The 23,648-nt window shown below is 32.3% G+C and overlaps 1 protein-coding gene across 1 annotated transcript in view; it reads left to right on the top strand.

Annotated features, from left to right (window-relative positions):
- LOC114416715 (DNA-directed RNA polymerase 3B, chloroplastic-like) overlaps positions 1-1,500 on the top strand; it is a 29,668-nt gene extending 28,168 nt beyond the window's left edge. The window contains exon 19 of the mRNA XM_028381692.1: positions 697-1,500. Coding sequence (XP_028237493.1) covers positions 697-807 — 111 coding nt within the window. The 3' untranslated portion in view covers positions 808-1,500. The remainder of the gene's footprint in view (positions 1-696) is intronic.
- Positions 1,501-23,648: the final 22,148 nt, after the last annotated feature.

The following is a 23,648-nucleotide window of genomic DNA, read 5'->3' as shown; positions in this document are numbered from 1 at the left end:
TTTGAAATTTATCCATTTTGCAATTCATATTGAGGTTATTAATTTTTCTGGAACTTGCAAATAGACATCGGAAGACTTGCACACGTTCATTAATATGAGGACACCAGAACTAGAACTCTGGAATCTGGAAGCTTAAGTATTATTGGGTTTCTATTGCCTCAAAATTTAAATTAAATTTATTTTATTGTGGAATTGAGGTAAAGTCTTCATGCAATGGTAAGGTTGCTGCTGCCAAGGGACTTGACCTGAAGGTCATGAATTTTAAATCTTAGAAAAGGTCTTTGCTTTTGTGGGGGCAAGCCTACCAGCATCTACCCTCCCCAAACCCCACTTGGTGGGAGTCTTGTGCACTTTTTATATTATTGTTGAATTGATTTAATATTTATTTATTCACGTAGTTTTATAAATTACTTTCCCTGTGAACTAGGAAATCTTAAAGCTCAGCTGATCCTACTACGTACTATTGCAGATGTTAGTTGAGATAATCCTATGTTTCTTAAAAAAATATTTATCCATTGACCAATATTAAACTGACATAACATCTAAGTTGAAATTAAACTTATGCTTAATGATATCGTCCGTGTAATCCAAAATGTACCATTTTAGAGCTCCAGAGTGGATAAAACAAAAGCCATAGGCTGTGTTTTCTTTAACCTTCTCATGATGAAACTTTGATTTGTTGTGATTTGTTGACAGTTGCTTGAGGGCTTCCAGACTACATATCCAGGGTTGGCTTTCCCTCCATTGCCAAAGAGAGGTGATTTTGACTTACAGAAGGTTCTTGATTCTCCATACTTCTTCAACTGAGCAATTCTCCACATTCAACAACTATAAGTTGCACTGAAAGTATTCTTTACTTTCAATGCAAAATATGGATGAACTTATGGGGTGCAATTCATCCTGTTTGGAGATGGGATTGGTGATCCAACATTGCTTATGGAGAAGGCCAAGAAGGAAAGAAAGTAGGTTCTGATAATATTTGAAAAGGTATCTTGTTCTTGAATCCTAAGAAGTCAGGACTTTACTGATGTGAAGATCTATTCAACATAAGGCAGCATCAGGGAGAAGCTTTAATGACCCCCCAAATTTATAATCAACATTCAGGGAAGGAAATTCATCATGAAATTTTAATGTTGGTGATATCCAACACCTGAATTGAGTTGCTGCTGCGCAATAGACGTGTGTACTGCCAACTGCTTGCAGCAGAATCTTCTGTACAGTGCGGAACCTAGGGCTAACTTTGACTATGCATTTTTTACTTGTAAAATATATGATAAATGTATTATATATAGCATATAAAGTTATCAGCGGAAATGCAATTATAAAGTCGTATATTGAGAAGAAATACAGAAGTATAGTGTAGTTCGTCCTTGTTATCTCAGCTTTAAATTGGACAGTATCCTGTTACTTTAATGCTATGAATTTTAATTATTTTTAAAAGCAAAATTTTATTGTATTTCCTTTAATACTATGAATGAAAATGCCGTCAATTATTATGTATTTAGGCCACAAGTATCTGTTTTATGGTTTGCATACCGCTGTCTGCACTCATGTAATGTGTAACATTTCTATTTTCCATGTGTGTGGTAGATAATGTTATTGTTTTGTTGTGTGATTGAGTAGTGTTTTTAGGTAGAAAATGAGATGTGATCATATGATACCTAAACATGGTTAAGATCTTAAGTTTTTAACCTAAAGTCTAGAAAGAATAAGAATAATTCAGAGAAAATCCTTGGTCAAATAATGGTCAACTCATTAATGGTCTAGATGTTAATAATTAGATTTTGGTTTAGAAATAGAATTAGAAGCTTGAAAGAAGAATATTAGTAATTAATGTAAATAAATTAAAAATTAAGTGGCGATAATGAAGGTTGATTAATGGTTATCTAGATTTCATAAAGTTAGAAAAGGGTTAATTAAGTTATAAGAGTTTAAAGTGGAGAACATTTTTGTAAATAACTATACAACTAGTTTAAAAATAGAATTTTAGTTTAATTAGTTGGTGACTAATTAAAGTGTTTGGTTATATGATGTAGAATAATTAAAATAAGTTAGAGTTGTAACACAGTGAAAAATTACAACTCAGACTGACAGAGAAATTGTGTTGTGTCATTTGTGTATGTATGAATTTAATTTCAATACTTGTATGTTTTTAATTATAGAATTTGCGTGCTATATATGTCTATACTTAGTGTAAATAATTTGTTTAGTCTACCTTGACAAGGATATGGAAACTACTTAACAAAAATTTCATCTGTAACAAAATTACGTTGTACACTGAGTGACAGTGTAATTTAGCTCTGTGTGAGAATGATCTTTGTGAGAGGTTCACTCTAGTTACTCGTAATACTAGGGAGATTAACACAGTGATCAAGACGTTTAGGATAGAATTTAATGGTTTTGGTGAAAAACAAGAATACCAATTTTTGGCAAAACTCTTCTACTTTAACCATTTTTAGTAGAAAATTCAAAAGGAAACCATTGTGGGCTTGATGTAGATAATTTCCAAGTCATTCATGAGTCAAAATTGAGTGACTAAGATAAGCCAACACCTTAATCCATTGGACCAAAGCCTTAAGCACACTTACAAGCTTCATTAAAAACCTAAAGCCTTGCCATTTCCTCTCATTTTCATATCAGCTTCTAAGGGAGTTTAGAGCAGCAAAACTTCTTGCTCTCGAGGGTTGGTCTAGAAACCTTGAATCCTAGAAGTGTTCGTAATCAAGTTCACCCTTCACTTTAGCCTTGTTCATTCATCTTCATCACTTGAAACTTCTCTCATGTTCTCGAGTTTTGTTGAAGGTTATTTTGACTCAAGAGAACTTTATTCTTGGTACCCTTCTCTTTCACGTGGAGACTACAAGAGGTAAAGGGGGGGGGGGGGTCTTTCCACTTGTTGAACCCTAACCTTGTTGTCTTTGGAAGCTAGGCTTCATTGCATGTTGTGTTGATGTTTAAATTTTTTATCTATTACCATGACTGGAACTGGATGATATATTTCTTTTTTGGAAGTTTTAAGCTTAAAAATGAGTTCTTTGAGTCTTAAAACATAGGGTTATCCTTAAATTTCACTTAAATAAGAGTTTTCTAGCAAAAGTTATGAACAAAATCAATTTAAGGATATTTTGTAGGATTAAATTTGTCACAAAATTGAACTGATTGTCATAGTTGTATGAACTGTTATTCTTAAAGTTTTGACCTAAAAAATGAGTTTTTTAGGTGTGAAAATATAGGGTAGCATATAAGATTTATGAAAAACTAATTTCTAAAAACACTTCAAAATTTGAAGACAAGTTTAAGAGTGGAACTTTGTAAAACAGGGCAACAACTTGATACTAGACATTAGATTACTTAATTAGGTAATTCTAAGACTAGAAATGGATTTAGAATGAAGAAAACCCTAGGGAAAGTGTCAAGAAGTCCTGAGAACTGCTCTCTACGATCCACTGTGAACTTGAATATATTGTTTGCTAGTGTGATTGCTAAGATATGAATGAATGATGAAATTTTATTATTTGTTATGCATGCCTAAGATTAAAAAAGTGTGAACTCTGACACTTGTATCTATGGTGTGTGATTTATAGTTCTACAATATATTGATATTCACATGTATGCATTTTGGTCTAAGTTCGGGGGTGTCCGACCCTCGAAAAATTGTTGGTTATAAATTTTGAGATGTTGTAAATATAGTCATTATGTCGTCGAATTTTTGGTAGATTTGGGTGGAAAGTGATTTCTATCACTTGAGGGTCCTAGAATGATTCCCTGAGAGTAGTATATAGGCTTGATCCTTGTCTCTCTTTATGTGTGTATGAATGTTTGTTTTGTGTGTTGTACACGACATGAAGGCTAAACACGCAATATGGCAAAAAGAAGCAAGAAGATTGAAGGAAGAGTATGGAATCATTAGTTTTATCCCATTTATGAGATGACATGTTTTGTTATTAGGATTCATCTGTGAGATGGTCTGGTTATGGTTAGATTCCATTTATAAGATGGTGAGGTATATGATTATGGTCCATCTGTGAGATGGTGAGGTATGTTGTTATGTTCTATCTATAAGATAGTAAGGTGTATGATTATGTTCCATATGTGAGAAATGAAGTTTATGTTGAGAAATAGATGATTTATAGGGTACACTAAGATATATTGGGTGAAGAGGTTCAAAGTACCTTGGAGAATTAGCGAGTGGTGAATACCTGACATTTGGTGCACTCATTTGGCGTGGGAAACTCACAAGCCTCACTTTGCTACTCCTGATCGGCTTCGAGACTATACTTTTTGGAGTTATGAGCTTGGAGATTAGTATATGTTGTACCCTATGTGGCGATCACTCCTAATTGTCATCAATGTGGTTGTGTAAGACCACAAATACCTTGGAGGCTTGGTGGCATTGTTGGCTCCTATTATGTGTTGAGTGTGATAGTCAGTTGTGTCCAGTGTGATTATCAATGATGTCAAGTGTAGTATTTAACTATGTCAAGAATGACAGTCAGTGGTGTTAAGTACTATAGTCATTTATGTCAAGTGTGATAGTTATGTGCTCTTATTGGGGTATGGACCTTATCAAGACTGGGGTATGGACTTGTTTGTTGTTTGTGTTGTGTGCTCTTATTCTTGTGAAAACAAGTATACAAGATGAATGATTGTTTGTGTAACTTACTTAGTATTCCAAGTAAGGATTTTCCCGAATTGATTGTTTATGTTGTGTGTAATGATTGTTTAGACACCTCAAATGGTGAGTAGTTTAAGGCTATGTATGGATTAGTTCGAGACAACATTGTTGAGAGAAATGTCAAGACCTTGAGATCCGTTAGGGCACAATTTAGTTACAAATAGCATAGTTAAATAGTTAGATATTGCCAAGCTAAGAGATAAAGTTGTTTCCTTAGACTATACTTTATCCTGAGTATTTCTCATGATCTTGCTATCTATAAAGGGGTATATGACAGGTGATAGGGTTATTCTTTACTAATCCAAATTTTCTTGTCCGATAATGTTTTCTGTAAGTTGTTCCCCTTATCAAATTGTATGGTAAATTGAGGTCTTTTGTACTGATATTTTCCTTGCGAACATGAGTCATTCAAACACATTTCGATAACCTACTTTTGAATAGCATACTATTCTTGTGAATGAAGTGTCTTAGTCCTCATGAGCATCATTAAATTGGCATAAATGAGTAACTTACATATGATGTCTCTTATCGCTTCATGTTAAATTCTAATGTGATTCGTTTGATATAGACTTCTTCTTATCCGGATAAACCTAAGGAAAGTAAATTTTTTGAACCTGGTTAAGTAGTTGATGTGATGATGAGTAAGTTGTCTTCAATTATTGTGAGTTGTTTGATCCCTGTGGATATGTTATTTCCAATTCTTATGTGAATCATTGATCCAAGGGGAAGAAGGGTTGTTTCATTTATTTTACTTGCATTCGCGCAAGGAAAAAGTTGTGAACGAAGAAAGAAAATTTGGATAGAGTTGTGAGATGCACACTCAGGACTCCATCTAGATGATTTTCCCTCCTAATGTTAAATTTTGTGAAGCAATGTCTAAAATGTGTTGACCCTTCTTGTTTTCAAATCTAGGGTATGTGTTTGTATCCTTAAGGAAGTTTCAAAGAATACGGTTCAAAAAGTTGAGTGGTAGTCTCGGGTTGAGTAAAGAGGTGAGAGATAAGAAGAATTGAAACTGCCTAATGTTGGGTAAGATATAGAATTGAAGAACAAAAAACAGGGATTGGGTAGGAAAAAAAGGGAACAAAAGATTTGGAGTATCCTAATCCATGAGGTGTAGTAGAGTATTGAGAGCACAAACATTACCTTATAGTGTTAGTAAGTGTTACTCTGTATGTTTTTCAGAAGTTGAGATCGTGTGTTGTAGTTTAGAATTTTGTGAGGTATCTTAAGTATTAAGAGATAGTGAGCAGACTTGTGTTGGATGCCACAATGTGTGAAGACTTTTAATTGTGTTGACTTTCAATGAATGATATTAATATGTTTTTATAAGTTTTAATGAAATTTATTTATCCAAGTTTTACAATAAAATTTATCAATATATGTTTTAAAATAAAATATTAATCGAGTTTTGAAAAAAACTATTAATTTATTGACATGTATTTCAAGAATAAAAAGAATTAACGAGAATTGTCTGACTAATGTTTTGATATAAGATCTAGTGTGTTACATAATGTTAAAGCAAAACCATTAAGTTATTATAATATGCGAAAAATATTGAAACAATCAAAAACTTATTTTTGTATCATTGCTGTGAGAACTTCATCATGGGTTTAAAAGGGTTAATTCAATTTAACAAGCATGTGCATTCCAAGGAAGTGACATGAAAAAGCTATGCAATTGGTTTTCGAAGCTTTGTCTGAGTTTGGATTCCTCATTGCAGTGCCAACAATTTGATTTTAATTTCCTGTAAGACGACTTTAAGCTAGCACAAGTTTTATTCAATCCTTTGATAACTGTCTTACGTTCTAGTGACAATTGACAATGCTTTAGTTCAACCAACATGTCTGTGAGTTATGGAATCAACAAAATATGAATTTGGGTCTCCATATGCTAAATTGTCGTTGTTAGAAACTATGTATACCCCTACTAATAATGTTCCCCGGGCGAAAACAAGGGTAGCCAATTTATATATTTTGTAATAAAACTATAATAATGGTGGTATGGCTTCACATTATGACTTTTGAGGAATCGAATTACTCAATGTATTACATTTAAATTTTAGAAGTAAATTAAGTTTTTAGTACTCTTGTTTATGGTTTTGGTCCTTAAATTTTGCAGCAACATGTCATTGTCTTTGAACTTTTTTCATTCATTTTTGCCATTAAGTGCCAACGTATCATTGCTTTTATGATTATTAAACTTGATCACATTTTTTTACCACTAAAAACTGCCAAAACAATGTATTTTAAAAAAGATTAAATCATTTGTCACACTTAAAACTTAAAAAAAATATATAAAAAATAACTCAATAATTTAAATCCCTAAGCCCAAAATCAATTCCAAACATATCAGATTAAATTCCAGATCTACCATCCATTACTGGAAATATGACATACGACGACGGTTTATAACCGTCTTTGAAGCCAACGTTATTGAAAGTGTTGACTTTTGACGACGGTTTTAAAAAACCATCTTAAAGAACACATTCTTCTAAGACGGTTCTTAACAAAGAACCGTCTTAGAATGATACCAAGAACCATCTTAGAATTGTTTATTTTCTAAAACATGCTTTTGAAAGTCATCATGTATTCAATTGTGTTTTTGAATAAAATAAATATAAAACAGAATAATATTAATTACTCATTTAATTTATTTTCTAAAATATACATTACATTTTAATTAACTATTGGAATTAAGGATATATTGTAAACAATGAATAATGCACAAAAAATTAGTTGTTTGACAATAAAAAATATGAATTTCAACTTTCAGGCTTTCTGCATTGGAAAAATGTTAGTAGTTTTTTTTGTTTTTTTTATGAATATGGATGTGTGGGAATGTCTATTTATTTAGCGATGTAATCTACCTCTTTTGTATGATGGTAAGTTTATGGTATAATACCATATAGGTATTTAATTAATTTCTATGTTTTTGGGACAAATTTTTTCCTTGTATTTTTTGTTACATCCTTTACAGCCATGTTATGACAATACACTTACAAGGTTAAAATTTTTTGTTTATTTATTTGAGGGATATATTATGCTTACTTAGATTACACAAATGAGTTGAAAAGCCCATCATCCAATTCGTGACCTAGTTTATTAACACTTCAATTAGCTAAGAATTCTCACTCATCTGTGAAACCAACGAAGATTAAGCTTTTACAATTGACTTGTTATTTGTCCATGGGATAATTCTTTATATACTAATATAATACCTTATAAGAATAATGATGATAACAATGTTTTGACACCTATATATTTGTTTGCAATTTTATTTTTGTTCCCACTAATGGGATGTTTGATGTCCCTCGACAATTAATGTTCACCAATTGAAGTAGCCCCATGTTGCTTCTATGTCGTTTGCTCATTTGGACTTTTCCTAATTTATGTGTATCTTGGATGCCATTCCAAAGATTCAGTATAATATTTTTTATGTAAAAAGTTGTTTTTATTGTGATACACTTTTGAACCCAATTGATTGAGCTATAGAGCTCAGTTAATTGTTGATGCATTTATCTAGGCTTAGATCAACTTAGCTCAATGAACTTGTGGTATTATTGATGCAGTTATGATGTTATTTTGTTTCAGTCAGCTTATCCTTTCAGTTAAATTATACTAACATACTTGCTTAACCAAAATCTCCATGCAAGCTTCTCACATTTGAAGCCTTCTTATCATTATGGATCACAGGTCTTGGCTTTGGGGGAAAAAGCCACACATAAGACAAATTTAGCAACTAACAAAACAAATCCGACTTCAAAAGAAAATGGAGAGGTCATGTAATTATGTCTTGCATCAACTATTTTTATTCTCATATATATTTTGCTCTATTCATAAATGCCATGGAACTTTTAGGTTCATATATTGATTAAGATGACTATTATAGTCTCCCTACATCTTTAATGTCTAGAATCTTTAAGAGAACTAATTAGTAAAAATGTTAATCCAAAAGGGCTTTTTTCCTGGGCCTGTTATCTTGAAATATTTTATAATTATAAAATGGACATATTAATTTTGTATGTACCTATTTGTTAGAAACCCAGAATTCTGGCCCATAACTTTGTGGAATATAATGCTTTTTTATTACTTGATAAAAATAATTAGTTTTTTGTCTTGTTTTATTTAGGTACAGACTCATGTAATTGATAAAGAAAAATTGGAGAAAGACTTAAAAAGATTAAATGATAAGCTTGCTTTCACACTTTTTGAATGCAATGCTAAAGATGAGCAAATCAAGAAACAAACAAAAATTGTACAAGAAGCAGTAGCAGGTAATATTCAATTATTCATGCAATGCTAAAGATGTTTCTCATTTCCCTTCAGTTCATGAATTTGGACAATAATAGTCATCAATTATTTATTATTCTTAGAGTAATTTAACCAGTTTTTTTTTATTAAAGTTTCCTTTGAAGAATGGGAGAAAGAAAAAGCTGAAATACTATATATGAAGCAACATCTGAATGAATCTATACAACAACATTTAGTTTATAAAGAAAGAGTGGCCCGCCCAATTTGATGGTGTTGTCAAGGAATGTATGCAACAGTTACATTTTGTTAGAGAAGAACAAAAACAAAGGATTCATGATGTTGTGATGAAGGCTTCTAAAGAATTTGAAGAAGCACACATAGTTTTCGAGGAGCAACTATCAAAGACCAGTAAATCGCTTGCTAAATCTGGGTTGAAAATTCTTGTCTTAATAAGTCTAATATTGATAAAGAAAATTTGATTGAAGATTTGAAAAGACAATTGGTTCATGGAGAGGTTGATCATAATGCACTGATGCTTCTCATAAGCTGCACTTACAGAGTGTAAAAAAATTGCCAACTTAGAATCAGAATGTCAGAGGCTGCGTATTATGGTTCAAAAACTATTACCAGGTGAAACTTGCTTGGCATAAATGAAAATGAAGTCAAAATGTTGGCACACGATTCACTTGAAATGAGAAGGAAAAACTTCAACTCAACCAGTGTAGTGGTTAAATCTTCACTTGACAGTTCTCCTAAGACTACCATTAGAAGAATCACTAGTTTGACAGATCAACTATGTGGTGTGGAAGAAGAAAACAAAACTTTGAGATAATCGCTAAATAGGAAAACAAATGAAATCCAATTCTTAAGATTAATTCTTGCTCACACAACTTCTAAACTGATGCGACTTGAGTCATACATTGAATCTAGAGGTCATGTAACCTTGGAGCAGCCTAAAAGTAATCCTGCATTACAAAACATATCTTTTCCATCAACGACTGACATTGGCAGTGAGGACAAGGTTAGTTGTGCTAACTCCTGGGCTTCTACATTGATTTCCGAATTGGGGCAATTTAGAAGTGTAAAATAGAAGGAATCAATGTCATGCAAAAGTGTTGGACCTTCAGATATAAGCCTAATGGATGACTTCCTTGGAATGGAAAAATTAGCAGTGGTCTCTGTTGAAAAAGCCCCTGAAATTTCTTGTCCTTCTTTAGAAGAAAATAATGAAATAAATGGCCTGCCAGAGGCTAGACCGAATAGGATTAGCTCTAAAGTAATAAGTAAGGCGATTATTGAAGTTTCAGATCATTTTCAAAGTTCTCTACGTCAAATTAGGAATCATGTTCCATTGACATATTAAATGGTGATATTCCTGGTTGGCTTCGGGATGTAGTAAAAGTGATCTTGGAACAAAAGTGTTTCACTCATAAGAACCTTGATGACATATGTGAGGGTATTAGATTGGCTTTGAGCTATCTAAATAATGCAGATCAATGTGGGTTTGATTGAAGAAAAGGCCATCCATTTGATGGATCTAAGACTCTCCATTTTAGTTAGCACACCTTATGGAAACCGTTGAATAATTCTATGGTAGATCCATGTGGTGAAGTAAATGTTGCCGATATTTTATCAATAAAGGGAACTAAACAGCAACCTCAAAGAGATCTGAGCCAATCAATAGGTAAGATAATTGATTTTATTGAAGGGATTAGCATGCCTGCTGAGGATTATGATAATTCATATTCCTTGTACAAAAAAGATGGAAATATCCGTACACATAAGAATCAAGGAATGCTAATAGGCTACATGGTCCATGTTTTCCAGTGGAAAATATCTTAACTCGGGAATGCCTTGCAGCAATTTCTCCATGTGTGTTACGATTTACTCAATGACAAGGTTGATATGAAAAATTTGCCACAAAACTAACGATAACTTTGGATTGGATTATGAATCACTGCTTTTCACTTCAAGATGTTTCTAGTATGAGGGATGCCATTAAAAAACAATTTGATTGGGATGAGACACTAAGTGAAAATGAAGCTGAAACAGGGATGTTTGCAGACACAGATAAGTTGCATCTTCCCAAAGAATAGTTATCATGTTTGCCTGTGCTAACTAATTTAGATTATGATGATTTTCCAACTGAAGACATGCAATATGTTGATAAGGAAGAAATTAAAAATTTTGAAGATAAAGTAATCAGTTCTAAATCTGAGAAAAAAGCCTTGGAAGGGAGGCTCCAATCAGCTATAAATCAACTTCAGGAATCAGAGAAAACTATTAACAACTTCAAATTGGAGTTACAAACCTTGAAAGAATTGAATCGAATACTTGAGGAGCAAGTACAAAATCATGCATTCATAAATGTAGATCTTGACACTCGGCTAACAAAAACTAATTTAAAAGAGGCTAATCACAAAGTTTTTGCATTAAAAGTGGAACTGAAGAACAAAAATCAATATTGTGAAGATGCATTGAAATTCAGCTCCAACTTGAAAGGTATCCGTAATCTAATCTTTCAATATTTGTTACTTTATAATATGATTTTCAAACATTTAGCTTTTAATTTCTTATTTCAAGATTGCCACAATCACATATCATCAAATTTATCAAAGAAGTGGTCAGACAATGATGTTAATCAAAGAGATAAGCCACTGCATACTGTAAGCTCTTCACAGTCTCATTTTATTCCCTTTTGGCCTTTACTCAATGGCTCATACCCATATCATATTACTATTACTATCTTGTTATATAACATTTTGGAAGATCTGAATAGTATATAACTCTAAGGTTAACTTCAATTTTTAAACTAAATTGGGAGATCCCAGACCGAATCATGATAAGCAAGTTGTCATAGATTGCTTTTAAATTCTTTTGAAGCATTGAATGCTAGAATTATATCCAATATTCAAATTTCTTAAAATAAGAAATACCATGGAAATTGGCTCACTGGGATTTGTTTTCCTTCCAAATACAGACCGATTCATACTGACTATTTTATATCTTGTTGCATGTTAAGCAGAAAATATTAACAGAAATAATGAAGTGGAAGAAAAATAAAGGGAACCCATTGACATTAACAACAATAGACAAAAGACATATATTAATTTTACATGGATGAAAAATGTTGCATTAGTATGAAACGATCTTTCGTCTAACCCCAGCACCGAAACATGATCAGTGGTACCAACAACTCTGAAATTCACTCCCAGCTAATGATCAATGAAATGGAAGAACAATATGTTCAAACTGAGCAGAGGCTTACAATGGTTGATATAGTACTTGACGTGGAGGAGGGCACTTCTAATTAGTTGCAGCACCTAATGTGCAAAAGGGACGACGAAACCAGTGTCAAAATTATTTGTTTACAAGTTTCCTATAAGCACCACAACAAAAATAGCATGTTTCAGACTACATAACTACTTACATTGACTCAATATGAATAGAAATGCTAGAGTTTCAATAAGTTCATGTTATAGTAACATTCAACGCGTATGCACATCTCATGAACCTACGGAGTTAGACAAAGGATTATGTATGATAGGTATAGAAGGGAAATTAAAGGGAGTGGAGTATGAAGAAGGTTCAGGTGTAGAAGAAACAGACTCAAACAAAGCTGAATATTGATATTTAGACTCATTAATTAGAACATATTTAGACACAAATAATCTTCCACTTGGAGAAAAACACTTGTAACCCTTATGTGAGGTAGAATGGCCCAAGAAAAGACATTCATGAGAACCCTAGGGCCTTCCCTTGGATCTCTTGCCCAATCTACTTGAAGTTTTCTATCCAATGTCCTTGCGGGATAGGATTGCATCATAGGGTACCCTAGAAATGCAGGATTTTTCAGCCCTTGTATTTTAGGACACCTAGACTAGTTTGTGTATTAAGGGTAGTGTTGTAATTTTATATGCATTAAGTGAATATTTGATGTGTGTATTGCGAAATAAATTTAATTGAATTAGGAGAAGCCCAATCCAATTAAATTTTAGAGGGGGAGGTGAGCATTTGCTTGCTACACCTCATTGCCACATCATATAGTCGCACTTTGTGCATGTCCTTCATGCTTTAGATGCCTCATGACACCTAAGCACACTTAGTGGAGAATCTTGGACTAGTGGGCTGAACCATAGCTAAAATTTACTAATCATAATTATTGAAATTTTTGCTATAAACTTTGGCTCTACAAATTCAATTTCAAATTCAAGTGAAATTTGAATAAAAATTCAAATTTCCTTCCAATTTTGTGTGACACTTAGGCTATAAATAGAGGCCATGTGTGTGTATTTTTTCAACGTTGATCATTTGAGAATTACACTTCAAAGTTCAGACCTCATTTGAGGCACAAAATTTCGTGCTCCTTCTCTCCCTCTCCCTCCACTCATCTTCCCCTACCTTCAAGCTCTTATCCATGGCTTCCTACGGTGGTGAGCTTCTTTTTGACTCATCTTCTCCTTGAAGTGGCATCTCCAAGCATCTTTTTTCCTTCTCTATTCCACTGCCATGATCTTCAAGAAGAAAAGGACTCCATTGATGAAGAAGACCCAAGGCCTACAAGCTCCACATGGAGCTACGTCATGTGGTATCAGAGCATCTCCATCTAAGTGATGTTCTTTTGCTTCCTCTATCTTTTTGTTCGGTCAGTTCAATTTAATTCCTTGTTCTTCATCTTATTCTCCATGTATATCCTCCATTGTCCTGTGATTTGGTTATGTTTAGAGTAGATTCAAAAAAATAAACTGATTAAATCTTAGATCTACACTTGATCTTGTATTTCTATGGTTCAAATTTTATAGATCCACTCTTGAATCATGTTTTTGTGTTGATTTTAGGTTCTATCATTTTTTTAGTCATAATCTTCTTGTGCTGAACCTTTAGATCTAAATTTTCTTCCAAAATATTGATTAGAAAAAAAACACAAAGATCTAAGTGTAAATCACTTATTCCATGTTGTCTTAGAGTCATGTTTAGTCATAATAATTGTCACATTATGTTTTAAGTTTGTGTTGAATTTTGATTTTGTTAATTGAATTCTAGATACATTTGTTCTTGTATTCTTGTCATTTTTAGCCTATCTTTTGAATTTTGAGTCTAATTCATGCATGTTATTTAGTTCATAACATGTTCTAAATCAATTCCTAGAAGTAGTCTTGTTGTAAATTTTGTTTTGTTTTCTAAGTTTCCTATATGATGCCTACCAAGAACTTGAGTTGTGGTGTTGAGTTGTGGCTGGATTTGTGAATCAAAATAAGTCTTAAGCTATCTTGAATTGTGTTATTCAAGACATTTGAGCATAAGCAAACACAAATTGTAATTATCCAAGCCTTAAGCAACATAAACACTACTCTTGGTTTCTAGGTTGAAATCGTTGGTGCTGGCAGCTTAAACATACGTACTTGTAAAAATTATTGGGAATTGGTCAATGCGAATTTTGAGTTGAAATGTTTACTGAATTTTCCAGACATACGGAAAAAAATTATAAAAAAAGAACCAAGTGATTTGGATAAAAGGAAAAAATATGGAAAATCAGACAAGTTGGCAGCAAAATCAGTGTCCAGGAAAAAAAGTAAAATGGAAGTGTGCTTGTTGTTTTGGCTCAAAATTTTATCTATAATTAGTGCCTATTTTATACCAATCTTAGTTCTGAAACTTCAATTGAAAATTAGTGTGAAAAAAAGTGCCAAAACTAGAGGTTTCTTGAGTTTTTTTTATAGTTTTTTTTACTCTACTATAGAGTCATTCTAAGTTTCTCTTTGAGTCCTAGCTTTCTTTTATGTGATTTTCATTGCTTTAATTGTTGAATAATCCTTGAAATTTTGTCTTGTTAAAACTCTATTGGTTTAGCTTTCATTTCATTTTTTGTTCTTTGGTTATTGTTTGTCTCTTTGTTTTCTTGTTTGTGAGTTGCCATATAGGGAATTGGAAAGGAGGATTAGTGTCATCCCTTGAAGAATTTGAGTCAAGAAGCAAGGGGCCAATCACCTTAAGAGCAATTGGACTAAGAAGTACTCCAAATTGAGTGAATCACCAAAGGGAGAACAACCACCAAAATTGAGGACCGTTTTGTAATTTTATAATTGGCTATTTACTTACCTTCATTGCTTTCAAGTTTTTGTAACAAAAAAGCTTTTCATTGGAAGTGTGTTGGGAGCCTCCAATAGGTTACCAAACTTCCATTTGTGTGTAATAATTTTAGGCAATTTTTTCATAGGATAGCGAGTGTTTTGTTGGGAACCTTAAATGTGGTCATCCAAACACTCTTAGGATTCGCCTAGTTTACATTTCTTGCACTTTAATTTCTTGCTTAATTTCATAGCTTATTTCCTTTACCTTCCATTGTCAAACCGCCTAGATAGCTTTCCTTTTACCAATTAGTTTTTATCTTATCTTTCACACCTCTTTTAGTGTTTATTTTGGCTAGTTTCAACCATATTTTCTTTTACCTTTTGTTTTCAAACCCCCAACAAGAAAGAACCACAACTTAGGAACCAACATGAGTCTTCATTCTTCATATAGTGTTAATGGTGAGGGTTCTACTCCTAAGGACCCCTTGTATAAGATATTAGATGAGCTGAGATCCCTTAAGTTGTGGAAAGAAAAACAAGAGAGAAAAGAAAAATGAAAAAATGAGTGGAAGAAATAAGTCAAGATAAAAGAGAGATAATAGGGGAAGACGAAAGAAGGAAAATACTAAAAGAGTTAAGAAAAGAAAAACATGCCACCTATAGTAGTCATGACTCTTGTAAGAGCCTAAGTGAAGAACTTCGTGACTATTATGAAGGAAGGCATAGGTCACATCTTATACCTCACTCCCATAGGAGAGAAAAGGAAAGAAATCCTCAAGAGGCTAACATTAACCTCCCATACTTCCATGGGAAGGACAATGTAGAGGCTTACTTAGATTGAGAAATAAGGATAGAGCAACAACTTAAAAGAAAGTCTACTTCAAAATCTTATGGCTCTCACTCTTATCCAAAGAAAGACCAAAGTCTAGGCATCTTAGGGGCGGCACCTTGTAAGCCCAAAGATGATAAGCGGAAGACAATAGAAAAGCAACCCCCTAAGGCTAGTATGCAAGAAAAGACTAGCTTCATAAAGTGCTTTAAATGTCTTGGAAGAGGACACATTACTTCTCAATGCCCCACCAAGAAAACTATGATTATGAGGGGCCAAGACATTTATAGTAGCCAAGATGAGGCTATTACTTCGCCTTCCTCTAGTGAAAGTGAAGAAGCAAAAGGAGAAGGATCCAGCAAAGAAATCTACCCCCAAGAAGAAGAACAACCTTTAATGGTTAAGGAGTATAAGGAGGTAAGTGTCTCCTCCAAGAGGTTAGCTAAGAAGGAAATTCATTTAGCAATAAAGACAAATATTGAAGAAATTTTCTCTCTTAGACAACCTCCACATCTTCTCCTTTGTAACTTGTTAGCACTGCCACACCTCTTGGGCTTGATATTATTCCTCAAGTAAAGGAGTTGTTGGATGGGGGTTTGGTTCGTAAGAGCTTAAATCCTTGTGCTTTGTTGGTGCCCAAAATAGGTATTATTAGACATCAAATCCATAAAATAGGTGATATGATGAATGTGTTGAGTGGTGCAACCCTCTTTTGTAAAATCACTCATGCGCCCAACATATTCAAGATTCGTGTAGATAAGGACTTATTAGGTAGGTTTGTTCTTATTTTTGGTTTCAATACAAACCTAGGTGCTCATATGGAACACCTTAGGTTTGTCGTAATTTTTTGTAGGAATAATCAACATGAAAATAAAGAAAAAAGTATCTTTTATTCCATTACTTTACTTAAATTTTTAAATAGTGATCAAGGGGTTCCCACGGACCCTAAGAGAATAAAGGTCATTCCTGAGTGACCCACTCCACCAAGTATAAAGGAAATTTGGGACTTCAATGACTTACCAAACTTTTGTAAAATGTTTGTCCCATATTTTTTTATACTTGTATCACCACTCATTGAGTTGGTAAGGAACCGTGTTCTCTCATGGAAAGATGGCCAAGAAAGGAGTTTTCAGTCCTTATCCTACTCTAACATACCCAACACCACTAATACATATGTATTTATTCTTTTTACAGGTGTTGATGAAAGAATCCTTGAGTTTCAAGAACCTCTATATTTGAGGTCAAATCCTTTTCAAGGGGGAGGGAATGGTGCAATCCTACCCCCCAAGGGAATTGGATAGAAGACTCCAAGAAGATTGGCCCAAAGACGTAAGAAAAGGCCCTAGGGTTCTCATGAGCCTTAGGGTATATTTAGGGCTCATGGGCTAAGTATGAGCCCACTTATCTTTGTACAAATTAGATTAGGATTTCATTATATTTGGGTCTTGTATTTAGGACTCCATAATATAGGTAGGGTACCCTAGAAATGTAGGATTTTTCACCCCTTGTATTTTAGGGCACCTAGACTAGTTTTTGTATTAGGGGTAGTTTTGTAATTTCACATGCATTAAGTGAATATTTGATGTGTGTGTTGAGAAATAAATTTAATTGAATTGGGAGAAGCCCAATCCAATTAAATTTTAGAGGGGGAGGTGAGCATTTGCTTGCTACACCCCATTGCCACATCATATAGTCACACTTTGTGCATGTCCTTCATGCTTTACATGCCTCATGACACCTAAGCACACTTAGTGGAGAATCTTGGACTAGTGGGATGAACCATAGCTAAAATTCACTAATCATAATTATTAAAATTTTGGTTTTACAATTTGGCTCCACAAATTCAATTTCAAATTCAAGTGAAATTTGAATAGAAATTCAAATTTCCCTCTAATTTTGTGTGACACTTAGGCTATAAATAGAGGTCATGTGTGTGTATTTTTTCAACGTTGATCATTTGAGAATTACACTTCAAAGTTCAGACCTCATTTGAGGCACAAAATTTCGTGCTCCTTCTCTCCCTCTCCCTCCACTCATCTTCCCCTACCTTCAAGCTCTTATCCATGGCTTCCTATGGTGGTGAGCTCCTTTTTTACTCATCTTATCCTTGAAGTGGCGTCTCCAATCATCTTTCTTCCTTCTCCATTCCACTGCCATGATCTTTAAGAAGCAAATGACTCTATTGATGAAGAAAATCCAAGGCCTACAAGCTCCACATGGAGCTACGTCATTGGGTTTCCAATAAAAAAAACATTTTGTTTCCTTCCAAAACATGTGGGACACCATTCAAACACTTTAGATGCTGCATTCATTTGCAAGTATTTTTGCTTTTGCTATAAGAATTAAAAAAATTCCTAATGAAAATCATATTTAAAAATTATTTTTGGTTCTCGAACATTTGCTCAATATTAAAAAAAAAATGACCTTATTCCCTACATTTTCATAGTAAAATCAATTTTTGATTCCAGAAAATTTGGTCAAAATGGACCTTATTTTCTACATTTTCAAAATCGTGATTTTATGTGGCATTCTCATGGCTAACATTTGACATCCATGTCAATCGTTAGCCACATCAGGAAAAGTTTAAAAACTACTAAATTTGATGAATTTTCTACGGACCATAATGATATTTAACCTTAAAAAATGACAAGTTTTAGAGAGTTTGGTTATGCTCGACAAGGCATTTCGGCTAACTTCTAGATTCTTTTACTAACTGAAAAGCTCATTTGATTGTTCAGTAAATAATTTTTTAGTAGTTTCTCAATAGTTTCTAGCATTTTTTTAAACATGCTAGCTTCTAAATTTTTATATTTTCTTCCTTTTTATCTTTAATGTATTTATCAAATTTCCTACTTACCCTTTTTAAATAAATTAGGATTTTATTGTTTTTCTTTTTTTACTCATTTATATGTTTGTTGTCTCCTTTTTTTCCTCCAACATGCATATCTGCTCATTTTATTTCACAATGTGCATAGTAACCTTTTTTCTCCATGTAATGTATTTTTAATGTTTTTTCAGTCCACATATAATGCTTTGATATGTTCTCTTTACAATATTTTGAATTCCTCTGTATGAATGATTAAAAAAAACAATAAAAAAGAAACATAGATTATTTTATTTTTTATATTATGCTTTGGATATTTTTATATTGTATTCTTAATTTAATGATTATATTATTTATTTTATTAATTTAGTATTATAAATTAAGACATTGATAATGATAGATGATAGGGTTTTTTTAATTATATTTTACATTTTTTATGTTGCAATATTTATTTTAACCATTGTATCACTTATATTATTTAATTTATTATTTCAACACTATATTTTGTCTATTATTTTTCGAATAATTTTATATTGTATGATTTATTTTAACTACTACACTAATTAACTTACTAAAGTATAATGTCTACTTAATTGTATTTTTTAAAATTATTTTAAACTTGATTAAAAATATTTTAAGAAATAGTATAAGATTAATAGTAGAATACTTAACATGAAAAAAATAAAACATAAAATAGTAGAATATAAATATGTTTATTTTTGTTATTTTATACTTTTTAGCTACTTTAATAGTTAGTTTCATCGAATACTTCTAATTTAATAAACTAGCTTTTCCGTTTCAATTACCAACTAACTTTTAAGCTAATTTTGCCGAACATAGTCTTTGTTTCATATGGGTTATACTAAGCTAATAGAACAATAGTAATGAGAAACAAAAAGCCTGATTAAAGAAGTGTAATCACTTTCTAGGAGTAGTTCATAATCATAAGTAATACAATCAAGTACTTAACAAATCATAGATGTGGATGTCATGTGATATCCAGGTGACTAACTTGTGAGCAACTAGTTTTACCTATTTTAAAAAATTCAAAGATCAAAACCAACGAAAAAAATTTAAAGACTAAAAACTAGATTTAATAAATCTTTTACGGACCAAAATCGTATTTAACCCTAAAACACATTACAAGTTTTAGAGAGTTTTTTCTTCTAAAGTAAGATCTAAGTTTGTGTTTCATAGGGAGTTATCTTCAACATAGAAAAATAGTTATGGGAATAGAAAGCCCGTGTAATCACTTTCTAGGAGTGGTTCATAATCATTAAGTAATAAAATCATGTACTTAACTAATCTTAGTTTTGATAAGCATCTCTTAATCCTTGGAGTTATCAAAGCAAGGAAAAATCCAGCAATGGTTCCTTTATTCAGTGTCTTTCTAGATCCAAATCCATGGATTACCAATTGGTTTCATGTCAAAGTCAGTCAACTAAGTCGTGGGGAATCAAATAAGCAAGTACCTAGACTATTATGAAAAGAATCAAATTATCTTTGTTCATACATGAGGTTACGAGTTCTTCTTGACGTTCGAAAGTCACTAGTAAAATCATTAAAATTAAAGAAGCTAGGAGGTGAAGCAAAGGACGTATTGATCAAGTATGAAAAGCTTGGTTCATCCTGCTATCTATGTGGCTTACTTGGCCATGTAGATGATTCATGCCGAAAAATCCTAATTATGAGCATTGACTATATATGGAGTTCGAGGATGGGGCCATGAAATTCGAGCAGAGATTGGATCAACTAGAATAGGCAGTGCAAGGTAGCTTAAGCAAGGTGGCAGATCTAACCCTTGGGTCTTTTCGACAGTTTCAGGAAGCCATCAAGGTCCAAGGAGTTAATGTTAGTAAATATTTGTTATATAATTTAAAATTTATAAAAATATGTTACTCATATTAATTCTGTTTTTATAAAATAAATTATTTGTTTTAGAATCGTAAAATTAGATTTCTTATCTTTTCTAAGATTTTACTTTAATGGGTCAATGCAATTTATTACGTATTTGTTTTGATATCTGTAAGTTGATTTCCAACTGTCAGATTGTTGTTGTTGCATAAGGGGTCTATGTGTGTGTGTGCGTGTATATATATATATATATATATATATATATATATATATATATATATATATATATATATATATATATCTTTTTCCTCCTCTTTAGAAAACACACAGGGAGAAAAATTACTTGAGTTCTTTCTCTCTAAATTTTTCTCTTCCTTTTCTTATAAAAAAACTTATTTTTGAAAGCAAGAGCATTGGCGTCAGAAGGTTCGATATCCTTTCGTTGCACACGATCGAAACCAACCTGTTGTTGTCGTATCTTAAGAGAAGAGCGCAATCAGATTTTCCTACTAATGTAGTGGGGGCGTTTTCTCTCTAAGGATAGTATTTGTGCGCTTCAACTCAGGTTAACAAAAATTTTCCCTTAAATTATTTTCCTTTATGCTTATTGTATGATATAGTACATCGTTGATTCATGTTCTCAAACTGTGTTGCTATTGTTGTTTTGTTATTTATGATAAAACTTTGCATTTTTTTTCCATTTATTTATTTTATTTTTCTAACAAGTTAATGCGCGGGATCCAAAAACAATAAATGCTAACAATAATATCATCGAAATCCCAACCTGATTGCATCGAAATTCATGGAGCATTCAAGTGCTAACATTATTGTAGATTCGGTTAGCAAAAATGATCATGAGGCAATCATTGCTACTGACTCATGTCCTAAACGTGCCAACCCACTCTCAATGCCAATCAATACCACAAACATAAATGCTCAACGGACCGATCAGCCATCAACGCTAAATCAAAGCACAATGACTCAACCAACGATTGATGCTATGAACGTTGAAGGCAATCATACGAATGAATTAATTATTGGAGATAAGAAGCGACACTTGACTGATGGCAGCAGCAACATGGACGTGAACGAAACTAATTTAGTGCAACCTTCAAAGAACACTATTGCCCCAGTTTCAAATTCCTCTTTCCCATACATTCCTTTTTTAATGGTGGGCCCTGGCAATCGGACCCGTCAAGGTCAATGAGTCTTTTAAGTTGGAACTGTCGGGATCTGAGTAATCTGAGAGCATTTCCTGCTGTTCACGACTTGGTCTGTGCATACCGTATCAACGTTATTTTCCTTTGCGAGACTCTTGTGAATTCCAAACACTCAACTCCTGTTAATCCTGTCTCCATAAAGGATTTTAGGCCTATTTATCTCTGCAATGTCCTTTACAATATCATTAAAAGTTCTTGCCAACCGCCTTAAACCTCTTCTACCAAATTGTGTATCCCAAGAACACGCAGCTTTTTTGGAAAATCGTTCCATCATTGAAAATGTTATGCTGCATTAGAAATTATTCATCACATGAAATGCCAAAAGAAAGGAAAAGTGAGTGAAATGGCTTTCAAGATTGACATAAGCAAAGTTTTTGACAGAGTGAATTGGAATTTCCTCATTCTTTTGTTAAGGAAAATGGGATTTCATTATAAATAGGTTTATTGGATGAAACTAGGCCTACATATATAGTTCAATTCTCAGTTTCTATGAAAGGAGATGTTGTGGAACCTATAAACCCTATGGCCTTAATAGGGTGATCCACTGCCTTTTTATTTTTTACACTAAGAGTCTTTCACAATTTCCGAAACAAAATGAGTAAACGGGACATATGTAACACCCTATTTTTTTATAAAATAAATTAAAAAATATTTTATTTAAAAATAAATAGAATTTTAAAAAATTAATGAATTTTTTTATAATTAAATAAATAAAGAGAAATAATTTTATTAATTAAACTAATGATCTGAAAGAAAATAAAAGGATGTTTTATTTATTCATTTGATATATATAGAGTAAAATAGAATTTTTGTTTATAAAATAATAAAAAAAAGAAAAAAATAAAGTAAATAGAGTATCCTATCTATAAATAGACATATTATGTCATTTTATGTCAGTTTTTACTTTTATGATACCTCTCCCAAAACACTCTTTTCACCGCATACATTCAAATCTAAATTTGTCCTAATAAAAATATAATTTCATACTTGTTAACTGTTGGATCATTGTGAAATTTGAACACCAGATTAAAAACTCATTTTTGCACATCCCCACCGTTCGGATTTCCAAATTAATGTTTGTGGTAAGAGAAATATTCTTCTCATATAACTTCTTTTTTCAACATACACTCAAATTTATTCCAATAAAACTATGACTCGTTAACTGTTGAATTATCATAAAATTTAACACACCAGAATTTCCAATTAATTTACGTACACCTCTTCCGTTGGGATTTGCAATTTAAATCGTTGGGTTGTCGTATGAAATTTAAACATCGGATTTGTAATTAATTTACGTACACCTAGTTGCTAATTAAATTTATGTTAATTAAGAAAGTTACTTAATCACATGTTTAATTATATCAATCTTAATGAAATATTATTTTTTCAATTTATTCTTTACTGAAACTGAATATTAGAAATAAAAAAAATCTTAGAACTAAAACTTCAATTAAAAAGTATTTAAAGAGAATAGTATTAAGTAGGATAAAATTTTCTTATATTTGAAATAAAAATATTTTGTTTTTCTAATATTTGAGTGCGGAGGAAATTTGTATTTAATTAAAATAAAATACATCCTCTCACACATATTTCTTAACTTAAAAGCTACTACTTTTAAGTGGAGGGCACAAGGAAGCACGTGTTCTGTCTTGTAGATGCCGTATATGGTATTGAGTTCTTTTGTTTCTTGTAATTTGCTTTTTAAATCAGTTAGGTACATCTTGTGCAAAGAACTGATATTAATATAAATAATTTTTCTTATATTTAAAATAAAACAATTACTTTAAAGAGTTAACTAACTTTTTTAATCTTAAAAATCAAATTTTAAGTTTTAATCCTTAAAATTTAACTGACTAAAGTCTCTAAACAATTTTTTCATTAAGATTTTAGTCTTTAGCTTCTATTTATGCCATTAAATATGA

This window comes from Glycine soja, chromosome 6, assembly GCF_004193775.1.
Source record: "Glycine soja cultivar W05 chromosome 6, ASM419377v2, whole genome shotgun sequence".
Classification (NCBI taxonomy): Eukaryota; Viridiplantae; Streptophyta; class Magnoliopsida; order Fabales; family Fabaceae; genus Glycine; species Glycine soja.
This window is presented reverse-complemented; position numbering and strand designations above follow the sequence as displayed.